Genomic DNA, 23,218 nt, shown 5'->3' on the forward strand with positions numbered 1-23,218 from the left:
TTTCGAGCATGCCTTTGGGTTCGGCCTGCTTCGTTTGCTCCGTACAGACAAGGCCTTATGGGCAGACAAGCCCAGCTCCCCCTGGTGTAGGCCTCTACGCATGCATGGAGGGGAATGTGTTGGATTCCTCCTGCATGAGATGCAACATGTATGATCAACTTCTGTCCTAACTCACATGGACATGGACACAGTGCAGACAGACGAGACACCAATATGTGGTTTTTTTATGAAAATTAAGACACTGGGAGTTTGTCTTTTTTTCTTTTTTTTAGATATTTGATTTATAAAATTGATATTCTACCTAAATTCATCATTGTTATTCATTTCTAAATAGTAGATAGTTATACACAAAGTTAAAGTTAAGAAGATGCACCAAATTAATAGCCATAAAACAATAACGTATGGAAATTGGTAACAATTATATGAACATTGTTCAACAGCCATACACGTGATTTGCAAGATTTTGGACGGTATATATAATTATATATGCTTTTACTTTTGTCTCTCTCAAAAAAAACAAAGGGCCTGTTTGGAATTGGAGCTGGGATGGGCGTGTATGGAGATTGCATGTGAAGAAGTGGCAACTGCCAAATCCATGATTTAGTGTAAATACAAAAGTTTTCATCCCAAATGCATAAAGGTCCATCCCAGCGCCGAGATTCCAAACAGGACTTGACCAAGATTTTACCTCAGGACCACCAAATGCATAAACTCTCATCCCAGTGCTGAGATTCCAAAATAGTTTCTGAAAACCGGTAGCAATTACTAAAAAATATGATATCTAACGTTAAGTTAGGACGTCCTAACATGTCTTTTCAGGATATTAGCTCGGCACAACTTTTGGATGGCCATAACTATATATTACAACGTCGTATTTCTGCGGGGCCTTTTTTTATCAAAGGGGGGCTCCCCTTCTGGTAGGAGCAGCTAATGCACACCGCCTTGTGTTGGAACGTTGCAAATTCAAAAGTCAATGGTATAGTTGTATAACTAGGGGTGTCAACTAGTCGGATTTGGTTCAGATCCCCGTGAAACCAGATTTGAGACAGATTTTTTAGTATGGTATTGGTCCAGACTCGGGTCTAATCGAGTTCAGACATGGGTCTAATTGGGTTTACTATAAAAGAAACCATACCTAGACTCGATAAGAACTACATGAACCAAACCTGAACCATACAAGGTAAAATAATATTTTTTATCATTTTTACATTGAAAATTTATGGGTTTTTGTAACGCCTCAAAATTTCAAACTTGCAAACCTTTTAGAAAACAAGCAAGAGACTAGAAGAAAATCTTTTTACTTTCAGAGTTTGTTTATATAATCAGCGAAATATAATTCTTTTGTTGAATTTAGAAAGACAAGCTGACAACTTTGAGCACGTTAGCTAAAAGAACCAAAAAGTATAAAATTCAAATATCCAAAAGAAAACCCATGACAAAACCCAAAAGCGTCCATGACACAAGCTAAGAACAGGAAAAAAAAATCTTAAAACCATCGCGTCATCGCCCGTAGTATACCTAATCATTACCTGTACCCATAAAATATGTTAGTTTCACGAAAAACTAGTAGGTGCACAAGAGAGACTACAAAAAACTGAATTAAAAACATTTAATTCAGCATGCTAAGCAGTTTAAAACAGATCAATAATTAAACAAATAAACAGTTCAAAGCTTAATTAAACAATACGTATGTGTGATTAAACTTTTGTCTTCGCAAGAGTTTATACAGAGTCATAAAAAGGGTTTAGCAGAAGACTATAAAAAAAGTTATCTTCTACTTGATTCGACACGGATGAAGAGACACAATGAGACATTGCTCTAGCTTAGTTTCGTTACTTGAACGGGGTCTCTGCATTTAATCATTATCAGGTCATCGTTTGTCGATCTAACTACTTCTAACAAACTCTTTGTCCTGAACAACCTTAATTTATTCTCATCTCTCAAGGCCTTATGTGGCCAACTGTCACCTGTTATGACTCGCTTAAGACGTCATAACTTCTCAAAAAAAATCATCCTTCCATAGAAGGTCCAAAACATAATCATGATCTAAAATCAATAAAGATCTGATTCTCATATTTGAGCCCTGCATGAAATCATGCTATAACAGAAAACCAAATCTATAGATTCATAACTGGCTATTTCAATCAATCTTAGAAGATGATCACAGCTCACCATAACTTTTTATGGTAATCAAAATTCATAAGTTTCACGTTGGATCGTCTGATCTGAAAAATGTATTACCTCACAAGGAATTATCGCCCTAGATGGTATACCTGATCTTGGACAATACACTTCCTCACAGGATTTCACTGTCTTTCTGGCTACCCGCTTTTAGACATTGTACTTTCTCACAGAGATTTTATCGCTCTAGTCGATTACCAGATCTTGATCATACATACCTTCACAGAGAATCTTTTGAGAATCCGGTCCTCAACAAATGTCATATTCAATAAAATTTATTGTGATACACGCATCAACACAAATGATCGCTCTCAGGGTTGATAGCCATTATTATAATTAACAAGATCAATGTCGAATCACCTGGTCTTAGAAATGCATAACCTCACATAGAATTACCGCTCTAGATGGTATACCTGATCTTAGACCATACACTTTTTCATAGGAGTTTGTCGTCTTTACAACTACCCGCTCTTGGACAGTGTACATCCTCACAGAGATCTACTACCCTAGTTGGGTCACCTGCTCTTGATCATACACCCTCGCAGATAATCCTTTGGAGATCAGGTTCTCAATAGATACCATACTCAGTGATACATGCATCAATACAATCGACTGCTCTGAACAATTGACCGCTCTTGAGGTCAGTAGCCACCAATATGGGCACAAGCATGTATACCAACAATATGCATCGTATCACTTCACACGGTAAATGAAATCACATAGGATTCAAGTTATATGTGAAATATTCAGATCATTGCATCATCATATGCATTCACAATTCTTATCTCAAAGCACATCGCATTTGACATTTTTTAGCGTGTAACTCACACACATATCTTCAAGACATTTTAATCAAATATTCATTATACTTATCAATTATGTCATACAGGTATGATATATTCACACAAACAATCATAATGCAATCTTCTGCAATACAACTATGTAAGTGTGACGTGTCATTTACCTGTATAAGCATCATAATCATAAGAATCTCGGAGACACCAAAGTCATACGTAATTTCATCGACAAGTTTTTACTTGACAAAAAATACGTATCCAAAACACACGAAAGCCTTATGACCCATCAACCAATGTGAACAGACTTTATGTTTCGATATTACTGGCCTGCGGGTACGTGCAGACAAATCATAGAAATAACTGAGACTAGTTCAGGCGTCTGTTATTCTATGTATTTTTAATAACCCAAATAGCTAGTTGAGTCTACTTCTAAGGGAAAGACTTTAGCCGAGAGAAGATTCTCCAAAGGCAGGTACTTGGCAACAGATGCATTCAACTTTTACAGAAGTCCATGAGATCTACCACCTAGGATAATGTCTGGTAGTCCATTCCCCAAACTCTAATGACTGGGAAGGTTGGATCTTTGCCTGTGTGGTGGTTATTAACAACCTGTCCATTGGAGTGTGTACCGCTTTGTCCTCTCTCTTGACAGACTACAAGAAGTGAATAAGTGCATCAGGGGTAAATTAACTGACGACTCATTCTATATGCTCTGGTCTTTTGACCAAATGAGCATCTTACCTGTGAAGGCGATCTCATTTTTATGTGTTTACAGCATTGTGCATTTAGCACTGTTCAAGGTCGCACGACTGTCTCATTCGATCATTGCAGTAATATCGTGTAGTGCACGACTACGAGTACTCTATGATGAAAGATGTATAGTTCCTCAATAGGAGCCTCAACAAAAGTGTTTCGCAAAGATATAATGTTTCTCAAACTTTACTTTTGACATTCTTTATCTTTTGAAACAACCAACAACTTGTGCCAACATTTGGCATGTGATTTTCAAAAATCTCATCCGCTATTATGGTATATACATGCCTCTTATGACTCAATACTGACCTTGATAAATGAGATACGGATTTCTCAACAGAATCCCCGCTAAGAAGTTTGCTCAAACCCCAATTCAGGGTTACTCGAGATATGTCAGATAGACGAACAGAACCAACCAAACACATCCTTCCAAATACTTCAATTTGAGCAGCCTTTGATGCTTTTGCGCAGCTCCCTAAATTCTCAAGTCTACTTTGCAGGACTGCTCACTCGAAAAGTCAGGATCCCTACTTGAAATCTCTCTCCTTAGACGATGATGTATCGTTAAGCTCTCGACTCAACTCTTATCGCAAGAGAGAATGATAAATGCCTCTTGCATCCTCCACGAGGATGCCTTTTATAGAACATGCAATAAGCAAAAACTTGAGCGTCATCTGCAATGACAAGGCAATAACGAAACATTTGCAAAAGCAGGAGCTTGGTCGCAAAACGCGATGGCAAAGTAAAGATATGACAGAAAGTAAAGGACAAGGATCGTGAAACTGCGTCTTTGAGTTAAATGCATACTCGTATATATATATATATATATATATGCATGTATATTTATTTAATGATCATTTTTAGTTAATTTAACTCAATTCAATTATCCAAGTCCTCCGTACAATCTTCCTCTACCTTGGGGAGTTGCGAGATTGCTAGAGTCTGCGAGTGTAAGCGATGGATGGCTCGGATCGTGGGACGCGATCTGGATCCGTCGTACGAGCTGCAAAAGATAAAATGTAAGTAGCTGCACAAAAGCCTAAAGAGAAAGTGTGCAAGGGGCGGGGCAAAGGGACAACAACCCAGGCCAAACCCGGCCCTGCCAACCAGCACGAGGGAGGCAGGTGGGCACGATAGTCAAACCAGGCTCAACCTAGCCTGTAGTAGCCAAAGGTGAAGGTAGACTCGGCTGATGAGCCGAACCCAACCCCGGGATCTAACAAGAGCAGGGAGACTGGGGGAAGGGCTCAACCCCCTTCCTTGCGATAAGGAGAAACAGAGAGGGGGTCGAGCCCCTCCCTCGTAACCCATACCACAAGGAGACGGGGAGGGGTTTTAGCCCCTCCTTGGCGAAAAAAGAAAGCTGGGAGGGGTCCAAGCCCCTCCCTCGTAACATGTACAACAGGAAGACAGGGAGGGGGCTCGGCCCCTCCTTGGCGAAAAAGGAAAACAGTGAGGGGGCCAAGCCCCTCCCCTTCATCTCACACTATAGGGAGGGAGCTATGCCCCTCCCCGAAAAAAAAGGGAAAGATGGAGGATCGGGGGCAGGGGCTTTGTCCCTGCCTAACGAGAATACTCAAGTGGCAGGGGCAAGGCTCCTGTCGACCTGCCTAAAAGTGAGGCAGGGGCCAACAAGCCCTTGCCAAAAGCCTTATCATAGGCGACATGGGGGGGGGTGTCATCTCCACCGACCTGTCAGAACATTAAAGGTAGGGGATAAAACCCCTGCCGACCAACTAAACGCAGGTGGCAGGGGACGTCACCCCTGCCGACCTGTCGAAAGATGTCAGATACAAAAGAGAGAAAAACCATCACTTCCCAGCTATCATTTTTGAAATGTCTACCACCAAGGTAGTTTGACCAAGTTTTTACCAATTGCATCAAGTCCTTTATCAACTACTAATTTCCCCCAAAAAAAAACAGATCAAATTTAAATTGAAGTCGTATGAATGAGAATAATAACATGCCTCTTGTGATTGCAAATGAGAGTTGGTTTCTTGCCCAATGAGATCCATTCTTTCATTTGCATGAGGGTATGAATCTCATAAGGCCTGTTTTTTTTATAGGCAAGATAGGGTTAGAAAGACCCCTACCCGTTACACAACCTATAGAGACAAATATCGTGAAAAATTGCCTGAAAGTATAAAACTGTAATTTCTTGCGAGATTTTCAAAATATCACAAGATTTATGAAAAAACATAAATATCGTGATTTAAATATGATATTTAAGTTTTAGACGGTTATTTATCATGAAAAAACCATGTGTTTTTACTTTTAAATATTTTGTATTAATACTTTCTTATAAATTTTTTATATTTGTAAATATATATTTTTTATTGCCCAGATTTTGGCAAAAAAATGCCAGATTTATGAAAAAATTTCATATTCTCGCAAGTTTTTGAAAAACGATATTTTGCCGGTTTTAACTTTTGTCACCATATGATACTACCATACCATTGGGATTCGACCTTGCAACGTCCCAACACATGGTGACAGCCTCCTACCAGACAAGCGGAGCGCAAAATAGTATCGGGGAATCATTTTTCCGATCTGATCATGGGAAACTGTGCCCAGTCAGTACTATTAGCTTATTGGACCTGCCGTAGCTAGTCCAGATCCGATTAGTCTGGTTGGTCGAGTAAAGCCTGCCTGATCCGTTGAAACCCTAAGAAAGAGGTCCCATGGATCTTGACCTGATCCGACCCGACCCAACGTGCTGCATCTTTATGAGCGGGCGGCAAAACCCTAACGCAAAAGACCCCTTATAAAACCCTAACGCTCTTCCCTCCTCCGCCGTTCCGGGGCTTCTTTCTGGTTCGTTTCCGATGGGTAGGGAACGAGAAACTCAGGAATCCGGCGACGCAGAAACCCTAGGAACCCCAGAGAAGCAAGGAACCGAATCCTGGAAGACGAAGAATAAAAGGCAGAAGAAGACCCAGAATGGCGGAGGGCTCGACGTTGAACCGGAAACCCTAGGAACCTCGAAAGAGAATGGCGACCGATCCAAGAAGAAGAGGAAGAAACGGGAAAAGTCGTTAGCGGAAGGAATGGAGGTCGGTGGCGAGGGATATTCGGATCCTGAAGCAGAAATCGCAGTGTTTTCGAAAAACGGTGGCTGGGAGGAGGTTCGATCCGGTGAGAAGAAGCGGGAGAAATCGGAGAAAGAAGGGATTTTGGAAGAACTTGGGTTAAGTGAAAGTGTGAAGACTGAAGAAACGGAGAATTGCGTTAAAGATTATCGTGCAGACGAGAGAGGGCAGAAGATGAAGAAGAAGAAGGGGAAAGGCGAGATTGGGGCAGCAGGGTCGTTGGGAGTTGAAGGAGGGCGAGATGAGAAGGTGAAGAACCACGAGAAGAACTGTAATGGAACGGTGAAGGATAAAAAAAAGTACGAGAATGGAGTTCGGGCTAACGGCGTTGAAATGAAGAGCGCTAATAGGGAGGAGGAGGAGGAGGAGAGTGAATTTAAAGGGAGGGTAGTCAATGTATCTGGGAATGGGATTGATTCTTCAAAATATGCGGCATTGAAGTCATTTTCAGAATCCGGACTGCCTTCCGAGGTTCTTGATTGTTGCAAGGCGTTCAGCAGGCCATCCCCCATCCAGTCGAGAGCGTGGCCTTTCCTCTTGGATGGCCGGGATTTCATTGGAATTGCTGCTACTGGTTCAGGTAGTTTTTATTCATCGCTTTACTTCTGTTCTACTTCCTATGCGTTTGCAATTGAAGGTGGAATTCGGTCTGCCACTTTGATTGTCTATGCAATGCAATTTTTGGAATAGGGTGTTGCTAGATTTCCAGAGCTTGGATTGTTGTACTCCCTCATATTTTGTAAAGGTGTAGAATTGCTTTTTGATTTTCTTCCCATTTGTTAGAAAGTAAAAAATTTGAAAGAATAATGGATAGGAGATGAATTATAAACACGGGAACGCTCTTGCCTATTTTTCTATAAAAAAACTTCGATATTTCTTGAGCTATATACACTGTATAATGGGGTGATATTAGGCAAGAAACCATTCACATGGTAGGTCCGGAAGCTTAATATAGCTAAAAGCATGTTTTGATTTCATGATGCTTAGGAGAAAAAAGACCAAATTGTAACCGTCATCCAACCAACTTTGATTCTTTAATCTTAGCGACAAACACATAAAAATTGTTGATAATTGATTGTCTTCATGGAAACCCATACCTACATTCATTATCAAAATTTCTCGAGGATACATGCATATTGGGAAATTTTTTATGCTCTTCCAAGTTCCATCATGAGATCGAACTACCTCTTTTTATGTAGAATTTGTTTCATATTGCCATCTTCTTTCTTTTGTGTTCATATCTCCATCTATTTGAGCTTACCATATTGCAATGCATCCCCTCCAGGAAAAACCTTGGCATTTGGTGTTCCAGCTTTGATGCATATTTTCCAGAAGGCGAACAGGAAGCTAGCTGAGAAAAGATTGCCTCTTTGTCTTGTCCTTTCTCCTACCAGGGAGCTTGCTCACCAAGTATGTTGTGTTCTTCTTTGTTTTTCTTTCTTTCTTGATTTAATCCATACTGATTGATTGCTTTAATACTTCTTCGTTGGTTGATTTATATTACGGTCCATGACTGTTGAACAGCTTCACTTTTCCTAGTTGTTTTTTATGTATCTCTTGATGTTGCAATATACAGGATGATCTGCTTCTGCTATATATAACCATGTTGATCACTGCTGTTCATGTATGTTTCCAGTCCTTCTAAACTTTGAAAACCGAAAGTGCAGATAACTCCATGCATGGATATCGTCCAAAACTTGAAAATTATATGCTTAACTTCGAAGTTTGGTTGTCCATGTCTCTCACGTATGGGCCTTATAAATCATGTACAACTCAGTTTTAACTTGTAAATAGGGCAGTTCTTAACCTGATTGTCACCATGCAAGTCTTGTCCATATTTGCCCAATAAGTCTGATAGGCTTAATGGGTCTGGCTGGACATGACTCCAGTCTTCATTTGGATCCAAATCTGGACAAATTTTGTTTGGATCCAGATCTGAGCAATGCCTCCATTCTGTTTACACATGTATTCTCAGAAATATGTGGCTGACCCTATTACGTTGATGGATCAGGCCCAGTTGAATCTGGATGTGGTTCTCCAACAACATATGATGTGGTTGGAGCTGGATTAGGACCTATCTAAAGGTCTCGGTAATTGGATCTGGACATAGTTGGCAAACCCGGCGAGTTGACTCGGGAATCACCCGAGTCGACCTGGATAGGACTCCAACTGGGTCACCGATTCAGGACCACCGATCTGCATGCCACTTATGTGTCTTTTGTCATGCATTTTGTGATTTTAATGCATAATGCTTATAAATGGATAATTTTTATAAAGAATCATCCATTTTAAAATCATAATATCAACAATTATGTATAGTTGAATACTTATATAGCTTAGCCATTGATGTCATGTGCTAAATTTAGTGATTATACAGTTTAGAGTTTGATTTTTCCATGTCTTAACACTAAAAAAATCATGTCCTAACTCATCCGAGTTACCGAGTCAACCCGCTGACTCGTGAGTCAAGGGTCAGGCGATCCGGATCTGAGTCCCGAGTTTGCCAACTATGGATCCTGGACCTGGAATGGAAAAACCCACCTTGAAAACCTAGTTTCAGTGATAAATGCATTTACTTGCCTCTATTGCAACTGTTTTTTTTGTAGACCAACTCAATTTCTACTGTTATCTGTAAAATACCTATGAAGACATTATTTCACTTGCTTTATTAATTGTTTATGATTTTCCTGTAAATGCAGAGAAATGGTTTTCTTTTTTTGTCCAACAGTTTGTTTACTATATATTTGTCACCATAATGGGAACATTCTTTTTATATGTACTGCTTGTTGGTATTTCTGTCACCCCCATTTTTATTGCATTTCATTGTTTTAAAATTTTTAATTAGCTATCTAAGAAAAAATCGTTGCATTGAGCACTCCCTTGACTAAAATGCACTGTGGTACTTGAAGCTTTGAGAACTAGGCATCTTCTACTCTGTTAACCTGTAGTTGTTTTTCCTTAAACATTCAGGAGCCTGATTTCCCTTAAATTCTCACTTCTTTCCTTTTGGTTGGTATTGTAGATTGCTGATGTCCTATCTGATGCTGGTAAACCGTGTTGTGTGAAGACTGTTTGTTTGTATGGTGGAACTTCCAAAGAACATCAGATATCTTCCTTGAAGTCTGGTGTTGTAAGTCTCCATGCTCCACAGATCTGTTTATTTTTTTCAAGTGTGTCCTCTAGTATATCCCATTTGTTTTGATAAACCTAGTATTGTTGTGAATTTCAAAATTTCTCCTCTCCCTCACACACACACACATGGTTATTTCTATCAAGGTACATCAGACGTTCCTTCCTTACCACAACATCTTTTACTTTTATGTGGCTACAGTTGCTAGATGTATCAAACAGTTGGTAGAAGTTTTTGCATGTATGTAACTTGTAATGGTTTGGAGCTATGTCACATGGGTGCGGGTGCGGGTGCGGGTGCGACACGGGTGCGGCACAATTTTAAAATTTTTGGACACGGGGACTCGGCAAAAAAAAAAAAAATATATATATATATATATATAAAATTTTATTTTATTTTTAAAATGCCACAGGTGTCTGTGCAGTCACAGACTGTGACTGTGCACAGGCACAGCACTGTGCACAGTGCACACTGCAAAGACTGTGCACTGTGCACAGTCACAGACTGTGCACTGTGCACAGTCTGTGACTGTGCACACTGCAAAGACTGCACAGTCACAGTGCCTTTTTATATATATATTTTTTAAATAAAAAATATAAAAATTTAGTTTTTTAGGGACATTTTTGGACTCGGTCAAAGTTGACCGAGTCCAAAATGTGGACGGACTCGGCCTGGACTCGTTGACCGAGTCCGACTCGGCGTTGACCGAGTCCGGGCCGAGTCCGAAGCCGCACCCGAGTCCGCACCCGTGTCGGGGCATGTCGACTCGGGTGCGGCACCTCCTTAGCCGAGTCCGTGTGACATAGGTTTGGAGGAAATATTATCATCCTTTTCATCCTGCGTATTGTTATGATTTTGAAATGCACATGCCATTGCAAAAGGCTATGTCACATGGGTGCGGGTGCGGGGATTCGGCACTTCCAAAAAAACCCGGGTGCGGGGGTGCGGCAGGGGCAAAAATGTAATAAGTAATATATATATATATATAAAGGGGGTTGGGGAATTGGCGGTTTTTTTTTTTAAACTTTGCAGACAGACAGCTGCTGTCAGCAGCTGTGCGTGAAAAACTTACTTTATGCTAGTCTGTCAGCAGCTGACAGACTAGCATAAAGTTTTTTTAAAAAAATTTCGAAGCCCATTTGGGCAAATTTTTTTTTTTAAAAAATGGACATTAATGATCCTGGGTGCGGTCAACGCACCCAGGATCGAGTTGACCGCACCCGGTGCGGCACCCGCACCCGCGTCGAGTCGCGTCGACGCGGGTGCGGCACCCTCCTAGCCGAATCCCTGTGACATAGGCAAAAGGTGTTATTGCTCATCTCTCTGTAAATTGCTGAACATGATTTTGTGGTTGTTCAATCATCATTGTTGCTTCAATATCATTACATTTTTTTGTAATGGTCCTTTTGTACTCACTGGTTGGTAAGGAGGGACAGAAACTGGTCGAACTTGTTTAAGATAGTCAGATGTGCGATCAGCATATTTGGATTCAGATGCATAGAGCCTATACCGAATCCGGTTTCCATTAGAGCATATACTCTGATACATCTGACATATACATGTAATGAGGTCAGATCTTGTTTGACTTTAAGTTGGACTCATATTTGGATTCAGACTCGGATGCGAATGCTATGCCAGAATCTGAGTCCGATTATCATTGAATCTGGTTTTGCTTACCAAATCTGACTAAATGGTTTCAGATTTGATTGGATATCATGTTAGAAAGTGAACTGTTTATACTTTACACCATCATTGGTAAGGGTGGGCAATGAGCAGAGCTTCTTGCAGTAGGCTTGGCAAGACACTCTAAGTGCTCGGTTTTATCTTGCTTTCTTAATAAACAAGCTGAACTTGAACCCACTATAGAGATTGTTTATTCAAATGTGCAAGCACAAACATTGGATATAAGCTTGTGTAAACTGTAAAGCTTGTCAGGTTCGTAAATATTTTTAGCTTACTTAAATTATTGTGACCATGTTAACTGAGCCAAGCTGAAGCTTGGCTTCAGTTATATAAAACATTCAAACTAAGCTTGAAAAGTTGGTTGACCACATTGATCTTGAATAAGATAGTTTAAGCTCAGCCAAAGCTAGACTAAATCAAGCCTATTCAAGCTCTGGCTGACTCGATTTGGATTTGTGGGCATAAAATAAAAACAAGCTAGTTGAAGTTATAACTGGAAACAAGCTATGTTTAGTTGTTCAAATTTATTTGAAACAAGCTAGTGAAGCTAAAAAATCATCTACTTCAGGCTCTAAAAACACTGAGTTGATGAGTTGAAATGATGAATTCATGCTTGTATATGGTTACTGTTTCTTGTTTCCAGTTGGACTTCTATTTTTGTTTGGTCAGTTGTTCTAGTTTGATGGAGTTTCATGCTTTGTTTAAAACTATGCATTATTAGATCACAAGAAATTGTTTCTGTACTTTTCATATGATCCTACACATTATTCATTTATCTTTTTCCCATAATTACAGTGACTGCTGCTACAGAGTCTGCTCTCCTAACCATCATGAACATGTTTGACTGATCTTCGTTCCTGGTTTTAGGATATTGTTGTTGGCACCCCTGGGCGTTTAAGAGATTTGATGGAAATGGGTGTCTGCTGCCTTAAGGAGGTTTCTTTTGTGGTGAGTTCATCCCCTTCTTAGTTCATCTTCGATGTATTATTTATTCATGCATTTTTTTAAAGTTTCAGCATCAACATTTCAATGGCGGAAATGCTAGAAAACAAGTCTGTTATGTGACGGTTGATTTCAGCTAATATTTTGATGCAATCCATAAGTAAATGGTTGTAGAGACCAAATTCGTATTCATAGAAGGTGCAATGATGTTCTTCTCGTTAATCTGATCTTCAATAATCTGAAGACACTAAAATATATCCATTCATATAAAAAATGACTACTGAGCACCTTCTCTTTATCTCATTGTTTTTTTATTTTTTATTCTTATTGTTTCACATGATTAAGCCATGGGCACACAGCCGATCCTGCAGCATATATCTAAGAAGTGAGTCCTGAATCTCTGATTGCTTCTGACTGGCGAGCTTTTTTATGTTGATTGGTTGGATGCTTTGCCTTGAAGCCCTCTATAGTGTTTTAAATCACTCTTTTGCTTTGCATTTTTTTCCTACTATGGTGTGCACTTTTGTTGTTAAAAATCCCATTGGTTGAGAGCGTTTTGCAATTGCAAAGCCATATCTTTTGATTAGTGGGTGGCCCGTGGGATATGAGGTGGGCGTTCAGCCATGGCTCAGCCCAGCCAGTCCAAGAAATTGGGCCAAGTTGGACCATTTTGGCTCGTCAAGCAGACCTAGTTTTTGCTAGATAAACTGAAATCGATTAAATTTGTATTTTGGGTTGTCTATCCACAATGTGATGATTTGCTACTATGAGAGTACCTTGATATCATAGTCAATCAATCGTTTCATTGGTGATCATTGAAGGATTTGCTTGTGATGGTAAAGACTATGGTTCATGATTACATCACGCTTTGAACTAGATGGGAGGCCATTCTTGGTAAGAAGTGTGCTTTTCTAGTGTGCATCTATCATGTTCTTATAACCAATGCTCAACCAATATAACCAATGCTCAACCAAGCACCACTTTTTCGTTCTTATGGTCTTTTGGTGTTTTACTCCTAATAACTACTATGCTTGCAACAACATATGCATGGTTCGTTGCGTAGTCATGGAAAATTTCCAATGGCAATAAAATGCTGGGTTCAGACACTAGAAAGGTTTCTATTTTTGGGAATGAAGAGGTATCATAACAGAAAATGATATTTTCTGGCCCAATAAAACTTGATGTTTTTTTAAAACAACCACAAAAAGGTCCAAAAATAGGGGTGGGCAATAGGCCAACCTATATATTTGGTCTGGTTGGACCGGGCTGGGTCTCAAAACAGTTTTTCTCCCCTTTAAAGCTTTCTTTGTCTGTGTAAAAAAACTCTTATTAGAAGTTTCTACTTTGTAGAAGGTGCGATGATGTTTTTCTCGTTAATCTGAGCTTCAAATAATATGAAGACATCAAAATATATCCATTCATAGCCAAGATAACTACTGAGCACCTTCTTTCTCTTGCTCATATTTTAGTTTTCTCTCTTTACATGATTAAGCTGTGGTACATTCAACAGATCCTGCAGCCAATATATGATAAATAAGTCTTGATCTTGAAAATAGATCATTGATTACTTATGGCTGTTGAGCTTTCTTTTATTGATTGGATGCTTGCCATAAAGTTCTTTATAACATTTTAAATCTCTTCTACTTGCTTTGCCTTTATTGTACTATGATGGATTGCACTTTTGTTGCTAACCTGGCTCAGCTGGTTAGTCTTAGAAATTGGGCCAGGCTGTCCAGCCCAGCTCGTTGCAGGACTTGGTTCCTGCTACATGATTTGCAATCGTCAAATCTGTATTTAAGATTGTCTATCAACAATGTTAGTAGGTAATTTGTAAAATGAAATGTATTTGATCGTGTGATGATTTTCCACTATAAGATTATTTTGATGCCATAATCTACCAATCATTACATTGGTGATTGGTGTAATAATTTTCTTTTGGAGGTGAAACTATGCTTCTTCCATCTAAGTTTTGAAGATGTTCTGTTACAAATGCTAACCCATGAAAGAAAATTTTACATTTGAAATACCAACAGCTATATAATATGTGCTGCATAGTTAAGTACTAGAATCTTTTAAATGGACAAGATTCTCCAACTTGATATTGGTTCATCATTGCATCATGCTCCCAACTTAGATGGGAGGCTATTCTTGTGAGATAGAAGTACGCTTTTATGGTCTGCATCTATCATTTTCTTATATCCAATGCATAGACATCCCATTTTTTTTATCTTGTGTTCTCTAATATTTTGCTTCATCTAATATTTACTTACTATGCTTGCTACAATGTGTACAAGGTTTATTGCATGGTCATGACAATCTTCTAATGCCAAAGAATCAGTGGGAGCAAATACAAGATAGGATTTTACTTTTTGGAATGAGGAGATATTGTAATAGAAAGGGTGGTTTTCCTAACTCAAAAAACCTTGATAGTTTATGGAAGCATTCACAGAAAAAGGCCGATAAATAAGGGTGGCCGATGGCCCAACATGTTGGGGGCTCAAAACCCTGGCCCATGCCTTGGTCCATTTTTGGATTGGGCTGCCCAGCCTATTGACTTGATCCCATATACTCCCCCCTTCACAGCTCTCTCCCTCTCTCAAAAATCCCGTACAGAAGTTCGTAGAAGGTGCAATGATGTTTCCCTCGTTAATCTGAGCTTCAGACAATCTGAAGACACCAAATATATCCATTCATAGCAAAAACTACTGAGCGCCTTCTCTCTCTTGTACTTTTGTTTTTCTTTTCTACTCTTCTTCATGATTAAGCCATGGGCATGCACAGGAATGCTGCAGCCAATATCTGAGAAAGTGAGAAGCAATCCTTAAATCTTGATTTTTATATTGTGCTTTGGTTTCTGAAGTTATTGTCTTGATGTTTTGCATTCTAACATACAAATTTTTTATTTTCTAAGCACAGCATTTTATGATGTTCTTTTTAATGTTTTGAAGCATCTGTTATGTCACATGGGGTTAATCTCTCTAAGGTGATTTGGTTACGTTCTGAAGTTATACTTACTGACTCTTTGTAGGTTCTGGATGAAGCAGATCGAATGCTTGACATGGGATTTGAACCCGAAGTTCGTGTTATCGTAAGCAAAACAAATTCCAGTATGTGCCATGACTTGCAACTCCTTTTATCTTTGGATTTCAAGTTTATAAAAAGTTTTGTGCATGAGAGGTTACTCTCACTGTAGTTTCGTAAGCAGACGGTACTTGCCATCGTATTTTTTATTAAAATTGTTTATATCACTTGAAAAGAGCTTGATGTGAATTCATTTTTTTTGAAGTAAATGCTTATATAACCTATTCAACTGTTTGGTGCTTTTGGGTTGTAAGGAAGTCTGTGCCTCAGTGCTATTGGTCTCACTTTGCTATTCATGTGGATACCAATGAGAACCCTGCCACTTTTGAGGCACCTATTAGTTTTTTGAATTGTTGGAAACTATAAGGTTGGGAGATGGTGGTTGTGTGATTTTATGTTAATGCAAATAATTGCTGAAATTTTCAAATCCCCATCATTAAAGCACTGTCTTAGTTTTGCACATATTTAGGTTTTCATGAATTTTAAGCCATGACTACCTGGCTTAAGACGTTGTCATTGATATTCATATGGGACATTTCTGGGTTATTTAAAAATAATACTTTTCTTGGAATATTGTGGGAAAAACTCAGTAAATTTTTCAGAACAGAACTTGAGAAGATGTGCAGAAGTCAATAACTACTACCCTTTTATTTGATAGTCTAGCTGGGGTTAGGAAGACCCCTACCAGTTATACAACTATACCATTGGGTTTTGAACCTGCAACGTCCCAACACAAGGTGACGTGCACTAGATGCTCCTACCAGACAAGCAAAGCCCCCATTGGTCAATAACTAATACCTGATACAAGTGTCTTTCACAATCTGAAAGTACTAATGTTTTCAAGATATTGTGAGTTCTCATTTCTTCAGGGTCACACCAGAATGTCAAGGTACTCCTAAAATATCAGCATATGCATATACTGTGTAGATTATTAGAAGTAGGTGTTGCTTATCCTAGGGTATGTAAATTTGAATAACCACTTGAGTTGATATGGCCTCTTCAATGTGACAAACAATGAATACCATATGATGACAAATTATATACAAAACATGGACATGTAACTAGGTAGGTTTGTTGGTCGTCAAATAAGAGTAGATTGGACTTGGAAAGATGATGGATACTGATTCAACATATCATCAAAAGATGCAATAGAGTAGTCATGGCATGAAGACTGGTGAAACTATGGATTACTTTGTTGGTTTTAAAATGACGGCAGATATACTCACAAATTGCTATGACATGCCGATGGGGTTACTTCTTGTTTTCAGTTATGATATAAATATTTAGAACCTATAGTGGAAACATTTTTTTAGTTACTGGTCTGCATTCAAGGACACGGGTTTTGAATGGCCTGACTTTGCAAAACCCCGGTGCATGGCAGTTTGCATTATGAGACATCTGCTGGCAACACAACTTGTTGTCTGGGATGGAGTTTCTGTTGTAGTTGTACTATATCAGGTGGGCATTATTCTCTTTGTTGTTAATGGACTGTGAGCTGTTGGTGAACCAGTGGGATTAGTATGTTTATCCTAGTTGAGGGAAGCTTGGAAAATTGCTGTTTTTTAGTCTGTTTGTTCCAAGTTTCCTTTTTGAATGCAAATTTGATTTTCTTAGTTCTAAACCAAAACACATTCAGTGGAACTGGGTGCTGCTTGTGTGAAGAAATTGTAGCTTGCTGTTGTTTTATGTAGAAGTTGGAGCAGTGTAGGGAATCTAGGGATGTAAAACTTTATTTAAGTAGGAGGCTTAGTGGTTGTAAAAATCATAGAAAGTTGAGAGATGTGGTGGTGGTGCTTGTTGCTGTGCAAGGTATAGCCAAACTTCTCAAATTGGGACAGTGAAAACGAGTGGCTTTGCTATATTATTGTAGCTAGTTGTGTATGTAGATAACCTGAAACTGGGAGGAAATGGTAGGGGTGTGAACTTTGCTTTGTTACTTTTATAACATTGTGCTACCTTCACGAACAGTTAATGCTCTTTTTTTTTTAAGCAATGAAGAGTTATTTCATCCTTAATTTCACAAACGTGGACATTCATACAGATGCATGCATCTACTCACAGATCTATGCCATGAATAGTTTTTTTGTTTGAAGCACTTATAAGCTTAATGTGAGAGATCCAGATAAACTCATTTCTTTTTAGAATTTGATTCTTTTGATGATTCATGGAAGAAATCAGTCCATGCACCAAATTAGAAGTAGATTGGATCACACTAACAGCATCCTGTATGTTCTAACAAACTTATGTACACACATTCATGTTAACAAACTTATGCACAAATGATACCATTGTTTGTGTGAGCGTGTTCTTTTGTGCTGTGTTCATTGGCAGTTTTGTGCATGATGAATAATTACAGTTTGTTTTTTCAGTTAGGCTAAACCTGCTAAACATATTGGGTTACAACTTACAAGATGTGTATTTACTCTACTTGAGGAAGCCAATTGTTATAGAAAGAAGTGTTACATTTCTCAAATCTTCTAACTTTGGAAGTACTTTTTGACATTGTGTATTTTTTGTCATGCTTGTTTCATTGGAACTGTTTTAATAGATTATTTCTCATTTGTGCAGCCCGCCAGACGGTTATGTTTAGTGCGACATGGCCTCTTCCTGTTCACCAGTTAGCTCAAGAATTTATGGATCCAAATCCTGTGAAGGTGTAATTCTGTTATGATGTGATCTCATTACCTAGGGTTTCTTTTTCCCTTCATTCCAGTCAAAATTAATACTGAGAAGAATCTGCTGATTTTCAGGTTGTTGTGGGTTCTGAGGATTTGGCTGCAAACCATGATGTAATGCAGATAGTCGAGGTATATTCAGAATGATAGACTGGAGTTGAATTTTCAACCATTTTACAATATTTTTAGTCATTATCTTAATTTATTACCAATAGGTTTTGGATGACCGATCACGTGATGCACGTCTGGTATCGTTGCTTGAAAAGTATCACCAGTCTCAAAGGTATTTACTTCATGTATGTTAGCCTCTAGAGCATCCATTTTAAGATGCTTTTACAGGAGCCTCTTGAATAACTTAAACTGGATCTAGTCTGATTTGGTTCAACTCGTCAGAGTTATATGATTTAAGAGTGGAAGGTGTCTTTCATTGCTTCAGATCCGGATAGATCTTGCATTGCTATAGATTTATAGTTATTCACTTTTGCATAAATATAATTAAGCTGGCATAATTTTGTTTTCACCATCACGATATGAATAGATTTCGGGACTGTGCACCAAAATTTAGATGCCCTTAATGCCAATTACATATGTGAGCTCAGAGCTGCTACAATGAATGAAATTCAACTGGCCTTTCATTAAATCTTATGTAAGGGTTTCTCATAGAACCGACTAGAAAAAAAAAACTCCTTTTAGCGTTTTAGATTCCTCAACCTTGGTCATTGTAAATTTGTACAATGTCATGCTTGGTATGATACCTCAACCTTGGTCATTGTAAATTTGTACAATGTCATGCTTGGTATGATAAAACGAGAGTGCTTTAACCAGTGGTTTGAACCGTGCAAGCTATCTATCACATAGCATCAGTTGTCATAGAAGTGTTCTAAGCTAGTGCCTTACTATCTTAGCTAAATTTTATTAAGGGTTCAAACGTTGTACTTCACACTGAGGGGATCCCTTCCTTTGGGATGCCTTGAGACTTGGATAGTGAGAGATCATTGCAGATGTATTAACCAATGACCATCTGGCCCAACCCCAAAAGAGCCTTCTACAACCATGTTTATGCGTGTGCATTTTTAGCTGCTAATGATCTTGTGAGTCCTTTCATAACCAATTAGTTATATGGTTTAATACATTACAACGTTTGGAACACGGTGAAATGTTTCCTAAATAAAGAAGTCGAGAGTATAAGAGTATCCCACTATTGCGGGGTCATAGAAAATCACAAGAATTGTGCTTATTTGGGTTCTCAAAAAAATCATGTTCCTCATGAAAAATCCTAATATTAGTTTATGCCCCAGTCATGCACCCCTGACTATCTTACTAGATACATCCTCAGTCCGTCATCTGTGTTTTGTATCATCTAAATGAACTTATTGTTGCGTTGTGATGTCATTTTCTGCTATGTTGCTGCTGCTTAAAACAATGAAGAAACATACCTGTTGCAATCCACTTTGAACGAGTTTAAATTATCTGATTTTTTAGTTGGGCATTTATTAGAATTTTGGAACGTTGCTTTTAGAATCTAAAAGTAAATTACACCCAATTTTACCACTAGGCCTATCTTAAGTCATCTGTTTCATGACTTAGTGATCAATGTTTTATTTCCTCTGTGCTTACCTTTATGTGATTCTTTAAATAAGTCATACATTTTTCTTATTTCTTGTTGGCCTTCTGCTTGTCCATTTATACTGGACATAATCCATTTTAAGAAAATTTTGATAAATGGGTATATTAGTTGCTAATATTCATGGCTTATCAACAGGAATAGGGTCTTAGTCTTTGTATTGTACAAGAAGGAAGCTTCTCGAGTTGAAACGATGCTTCAGAAAAGGTGCCATTTTGTGAAATTCTTTAATTCTATCTTTTGTGCATTTGAAAGCATAATGAAAAGTGTGGTACTATAATTTAACATTACCGCATGATTTTCTGATTATTTATTCTGCTATTTTAGTCTTGCTAGCTGTGTATTTAGACCGAACTGATGGTTTCACTAAGAGATAATCTGATTTATATAGGGGGTGGAAGGTTGTTTCTGTGCATGGTGACAAAGCTCAGGCGCAACGTACAAATGCACTTTCACTATTCAAGGAGGGGAAGTGTCCCCTCATGGTGAGAATTTATCGTCTATATGATTTCTGACAATGCTTATTTATTGGGAAACTTTTTTAAAATAAATTTATTTTTAGTCCTTGAGCTCTATGGCTCCGAAGCTCATGCTCTTTTAGGATGGAGTGTGATGGTTGGATGACAGTCTCTCTCTTAAATAAAGATTCTGTGGTTTGATCTGGTGAGGGGCAGCCTGAGCTTGATTCTCAAAGAAAGGGAAAAAGTTGAGCTGCAGCTTTGCATGACCACATTTCATGTGCTTTTCCATTTAGCCATGATCATCACATTGTATTGGTCCAAGATTTTCGTGGGCGAGCTCCTATTTGTTGATACTCAATAAGAACACAGATTTGATTCTTTAGTCTATTTCATAGATGTTGACCCATTATAGCTGATTGAAGTGCATTAGTATTTGGAAAATCGTCTGGTGGATTTAGGCTCATGATGGTACTGGAATCGGGCCTGTTGTGGGAAAGCAACCTACTTCTCTGTTGATGTTTAATGAGAAAAAGTACCAAATTCGATGCATTTTTTTTAATGTTGAACATATGAATGTAGTTTAGGGCCTTTTTTTTGCCCTTGACCATTATGTCTGTAATCTTTCATTGTGCTTCCTGCCATCGTGTATCTGCTAACCTATTTTAATTCACTGTTTGTTTCATACAGATCGCAACTGATGTGGCTTCTAGAGGATTAGATATCCCAAATGTTGAGGTTGTAATCAACTACAGCTTTCCTCTTACAACTGAGGACTATGTGCACAGAATAGGTAGGACAGGGCGAGCTGGAAAGAAGGGTGTTGCACACACTTTCTTTACGCAGGAAAATAAGGTATGCAATAGGTTGTGTGATGTTTAATGAGATATGGAGAAAATGTATGAAAAAAGCTTGACGGTTTGACCTTTCACCAAAGAGAAAATAGTGCTCTTTGGCATGCATTTTTAAGGTTGCCATTGTTGCTTTTTATGCAATTTTCTCTGGGGAATGCTTCATCCCATTATGGAAATGTGATGTCTTGATTTTTTTGGGTTCATTCTTTCAGGGGCTTTCTGGTGAGCTTGTCAATGTTTTAAGAGAAGCTGGGCAAGTTGTACCTGATGCACTTTTGAGATTTGGCACACACGTGAAGAAAAAGGTAGAGAGAGATGCATGTGCTTGACTCGAATGCTCTATGTATCTTTACAATTTGCATGTTGGGTTTGATGCAGGAGTCAAAGTTATATGGTGCACACTTCAAAGAGATTGCAGTTGATGCGCCCAAAGCTACCAAAATCACATTCAATGACTCTGATAATGAGTGAGGAAGCTTCTCTATATCTAACACGCTTTAGATGATGGACTAGAAGCCAATGTACCACAGTTTCGGCTTCCTAGTTTTGTGACCTTGGGGTGCACAGTTTAATTGCTGCCCAAGAGCGGAAGGAAGCCTTCTTATTGTATGTAAAATATAGGCCTTTCGTTCTTTCATTCAAGTTCTTTAATTATTTATATTCAGATCATAGCAACATGTTTATCTCAGTCATTTGGAACTGTATTTGGTAACAAAAGGTTTAAAATTTAATATGAAAATAAAAGAATAACAAGGAATTTGTAGCGGCCTAATTTTATCCAGTTGCGTTACTTGATCCTTTCCTAGTATCTCATTAAACAAGCATGGATGCATCAAACACACTACAAGTACCAAATGCGTATTTCTATATGGAGTGTGAATTGATGATGTTCCCCCCCATACACGAACCAGCGTGTCTCTGGTTTGATTGTTGTCCTTTGAGACGTGAAAGTGCCTATAGAAATAAGACTCAGGGTACATAAATAAGAGCTTTAGCTCGACATATAGTTCTGTCTGCTAAAAAATCAGATAGGGTAATTGATCAAATTTCTGGTTGAGCAAACACTTATGATACTGGAACTCATGCCTTTTTTTTTTTTTGAAAGTCTATCTTGGGTTAGGAACTCGTACCTTATCGAGCATGTTACTGATTTATTTATTAGTAAAGCCCAAGTCAACAAAGGTGTTATTGTTAAAAGGTTAAAATGGCAAGCTCGGGGACCTAGTTTGTCAATCAAAAGACCTGCCTGTCATGTAATCCTCACTTTTTAAAATATTACTTTTAGTTTATAAGGATAATAATGGTAAGCAGTTATGGGACAAATAAATTCAATTGGTTTCAGACTTGGTACAACCCAAAGTCATCGTTCCTTTTGGTTTATTCCAATGGTCTCCCATGGGCAATTTGGAAAACAGAGAAAAATATGTATATAATGTGGAAAATAGAATCTTCCTGTGCTATTCCGAGTGGGTGAAGAATTTTCATATAAAAAAGTTCCCATCTTATACAGTATGACTTGACCCATCATTTATGAATAAAGGAGAAAACCTGTGGATTAAGGGTTAAACGATCAGGAAGGTTGGATAGATGTAATCCTCAGCTTGGAAATTCTCATTATCATGTTCTCCATGCATTTTCAACGGCGGTCTAGTTTTTGAACTAGGCTGTTAGCATGTTAAGTGTGTCTGAGTCCGTTTTTTTCGAGCTTGTCTTGTTTTGGCTCGTTAAGTTTAAGCTCGAGCCATTTCTCAGCTGGTTATTTTTTAATATAATTTTTGTACCCTAGAGGGACATGTATGAAACGAACTCTTCGGGCCACCATTGTTATGTGAGATGTATATATGCGCGTACGTTACGTGAACGGATACGGGGTCAGCTTTTGTTCTTAGCAGGCTTATGGTGTAATAAGCTTAGCATTGTAGAATATGAATATATTTCCCGAGTCTGAACA

General features: G+C 38.5%; 1 protein-coding gene across 2 annotated transcripts; it reads left to right on the top strand.

The window, feature by feature from the left end:
* The first annotated feature begins 6,532 nt into the window (after positions 1–6,532).
* LOC149819181 (DEAD-box ATP-dependent RNA helicase 5-like) lies at positions 6,533–22,036 on the top strand. 2 transcript variants are annotated; one of them, XM_089985733.1, is made up of 13 exons: positions 6,533–7,400; positions 8,106–8,230; positions 9,843–9,950; positions 12,501–12,581; positions 15,604–15,682; positions 18,225–18,310; positions 18,407–18,463; positions 18,547–18,614; positions 20,094–20,162; positions 20,347–20,440; positions 21,104–21,268; positions 21,480–21,572; positions 21,646–22,036. In XM_089985733.1, exons 1-13 carry the CDS (start codon positions 6,557–6,559, stop codon positions 21,736–21,738), a joined length of 1,962 nt encoding a protein of 653 aa, XP_089841859.1. In that variant the 5' UTR covers positions 6,533–6,556; the 3' UTR covers positions 21,739–22,036. The 2 variants fall into 2 exon arrangements, with proteins under 2 accessions (XP_089841859.1, XP_089841860.1); XM_089985734.1 differs by lacking the exon at positions 9,843–9,950.
* Positions 22,037–23,218: the final 1,182 nt, after the last annotated feature.

Source organism: Nuphar pumila, chromosome 13 (assembly GCF_984573655.1).
Source record: "Nuphar pumila chromosome 13, dmNupPumi1.hap1.1, whole genome shotgun sequence".
Classification (NCBI taxonomy): Eukaryota; Viridiplantae; Streptophyta; class Magnoliopsida; order Nymphaeales; family Nymphaeaceae; genus Nuphar; species Nuphar pumila.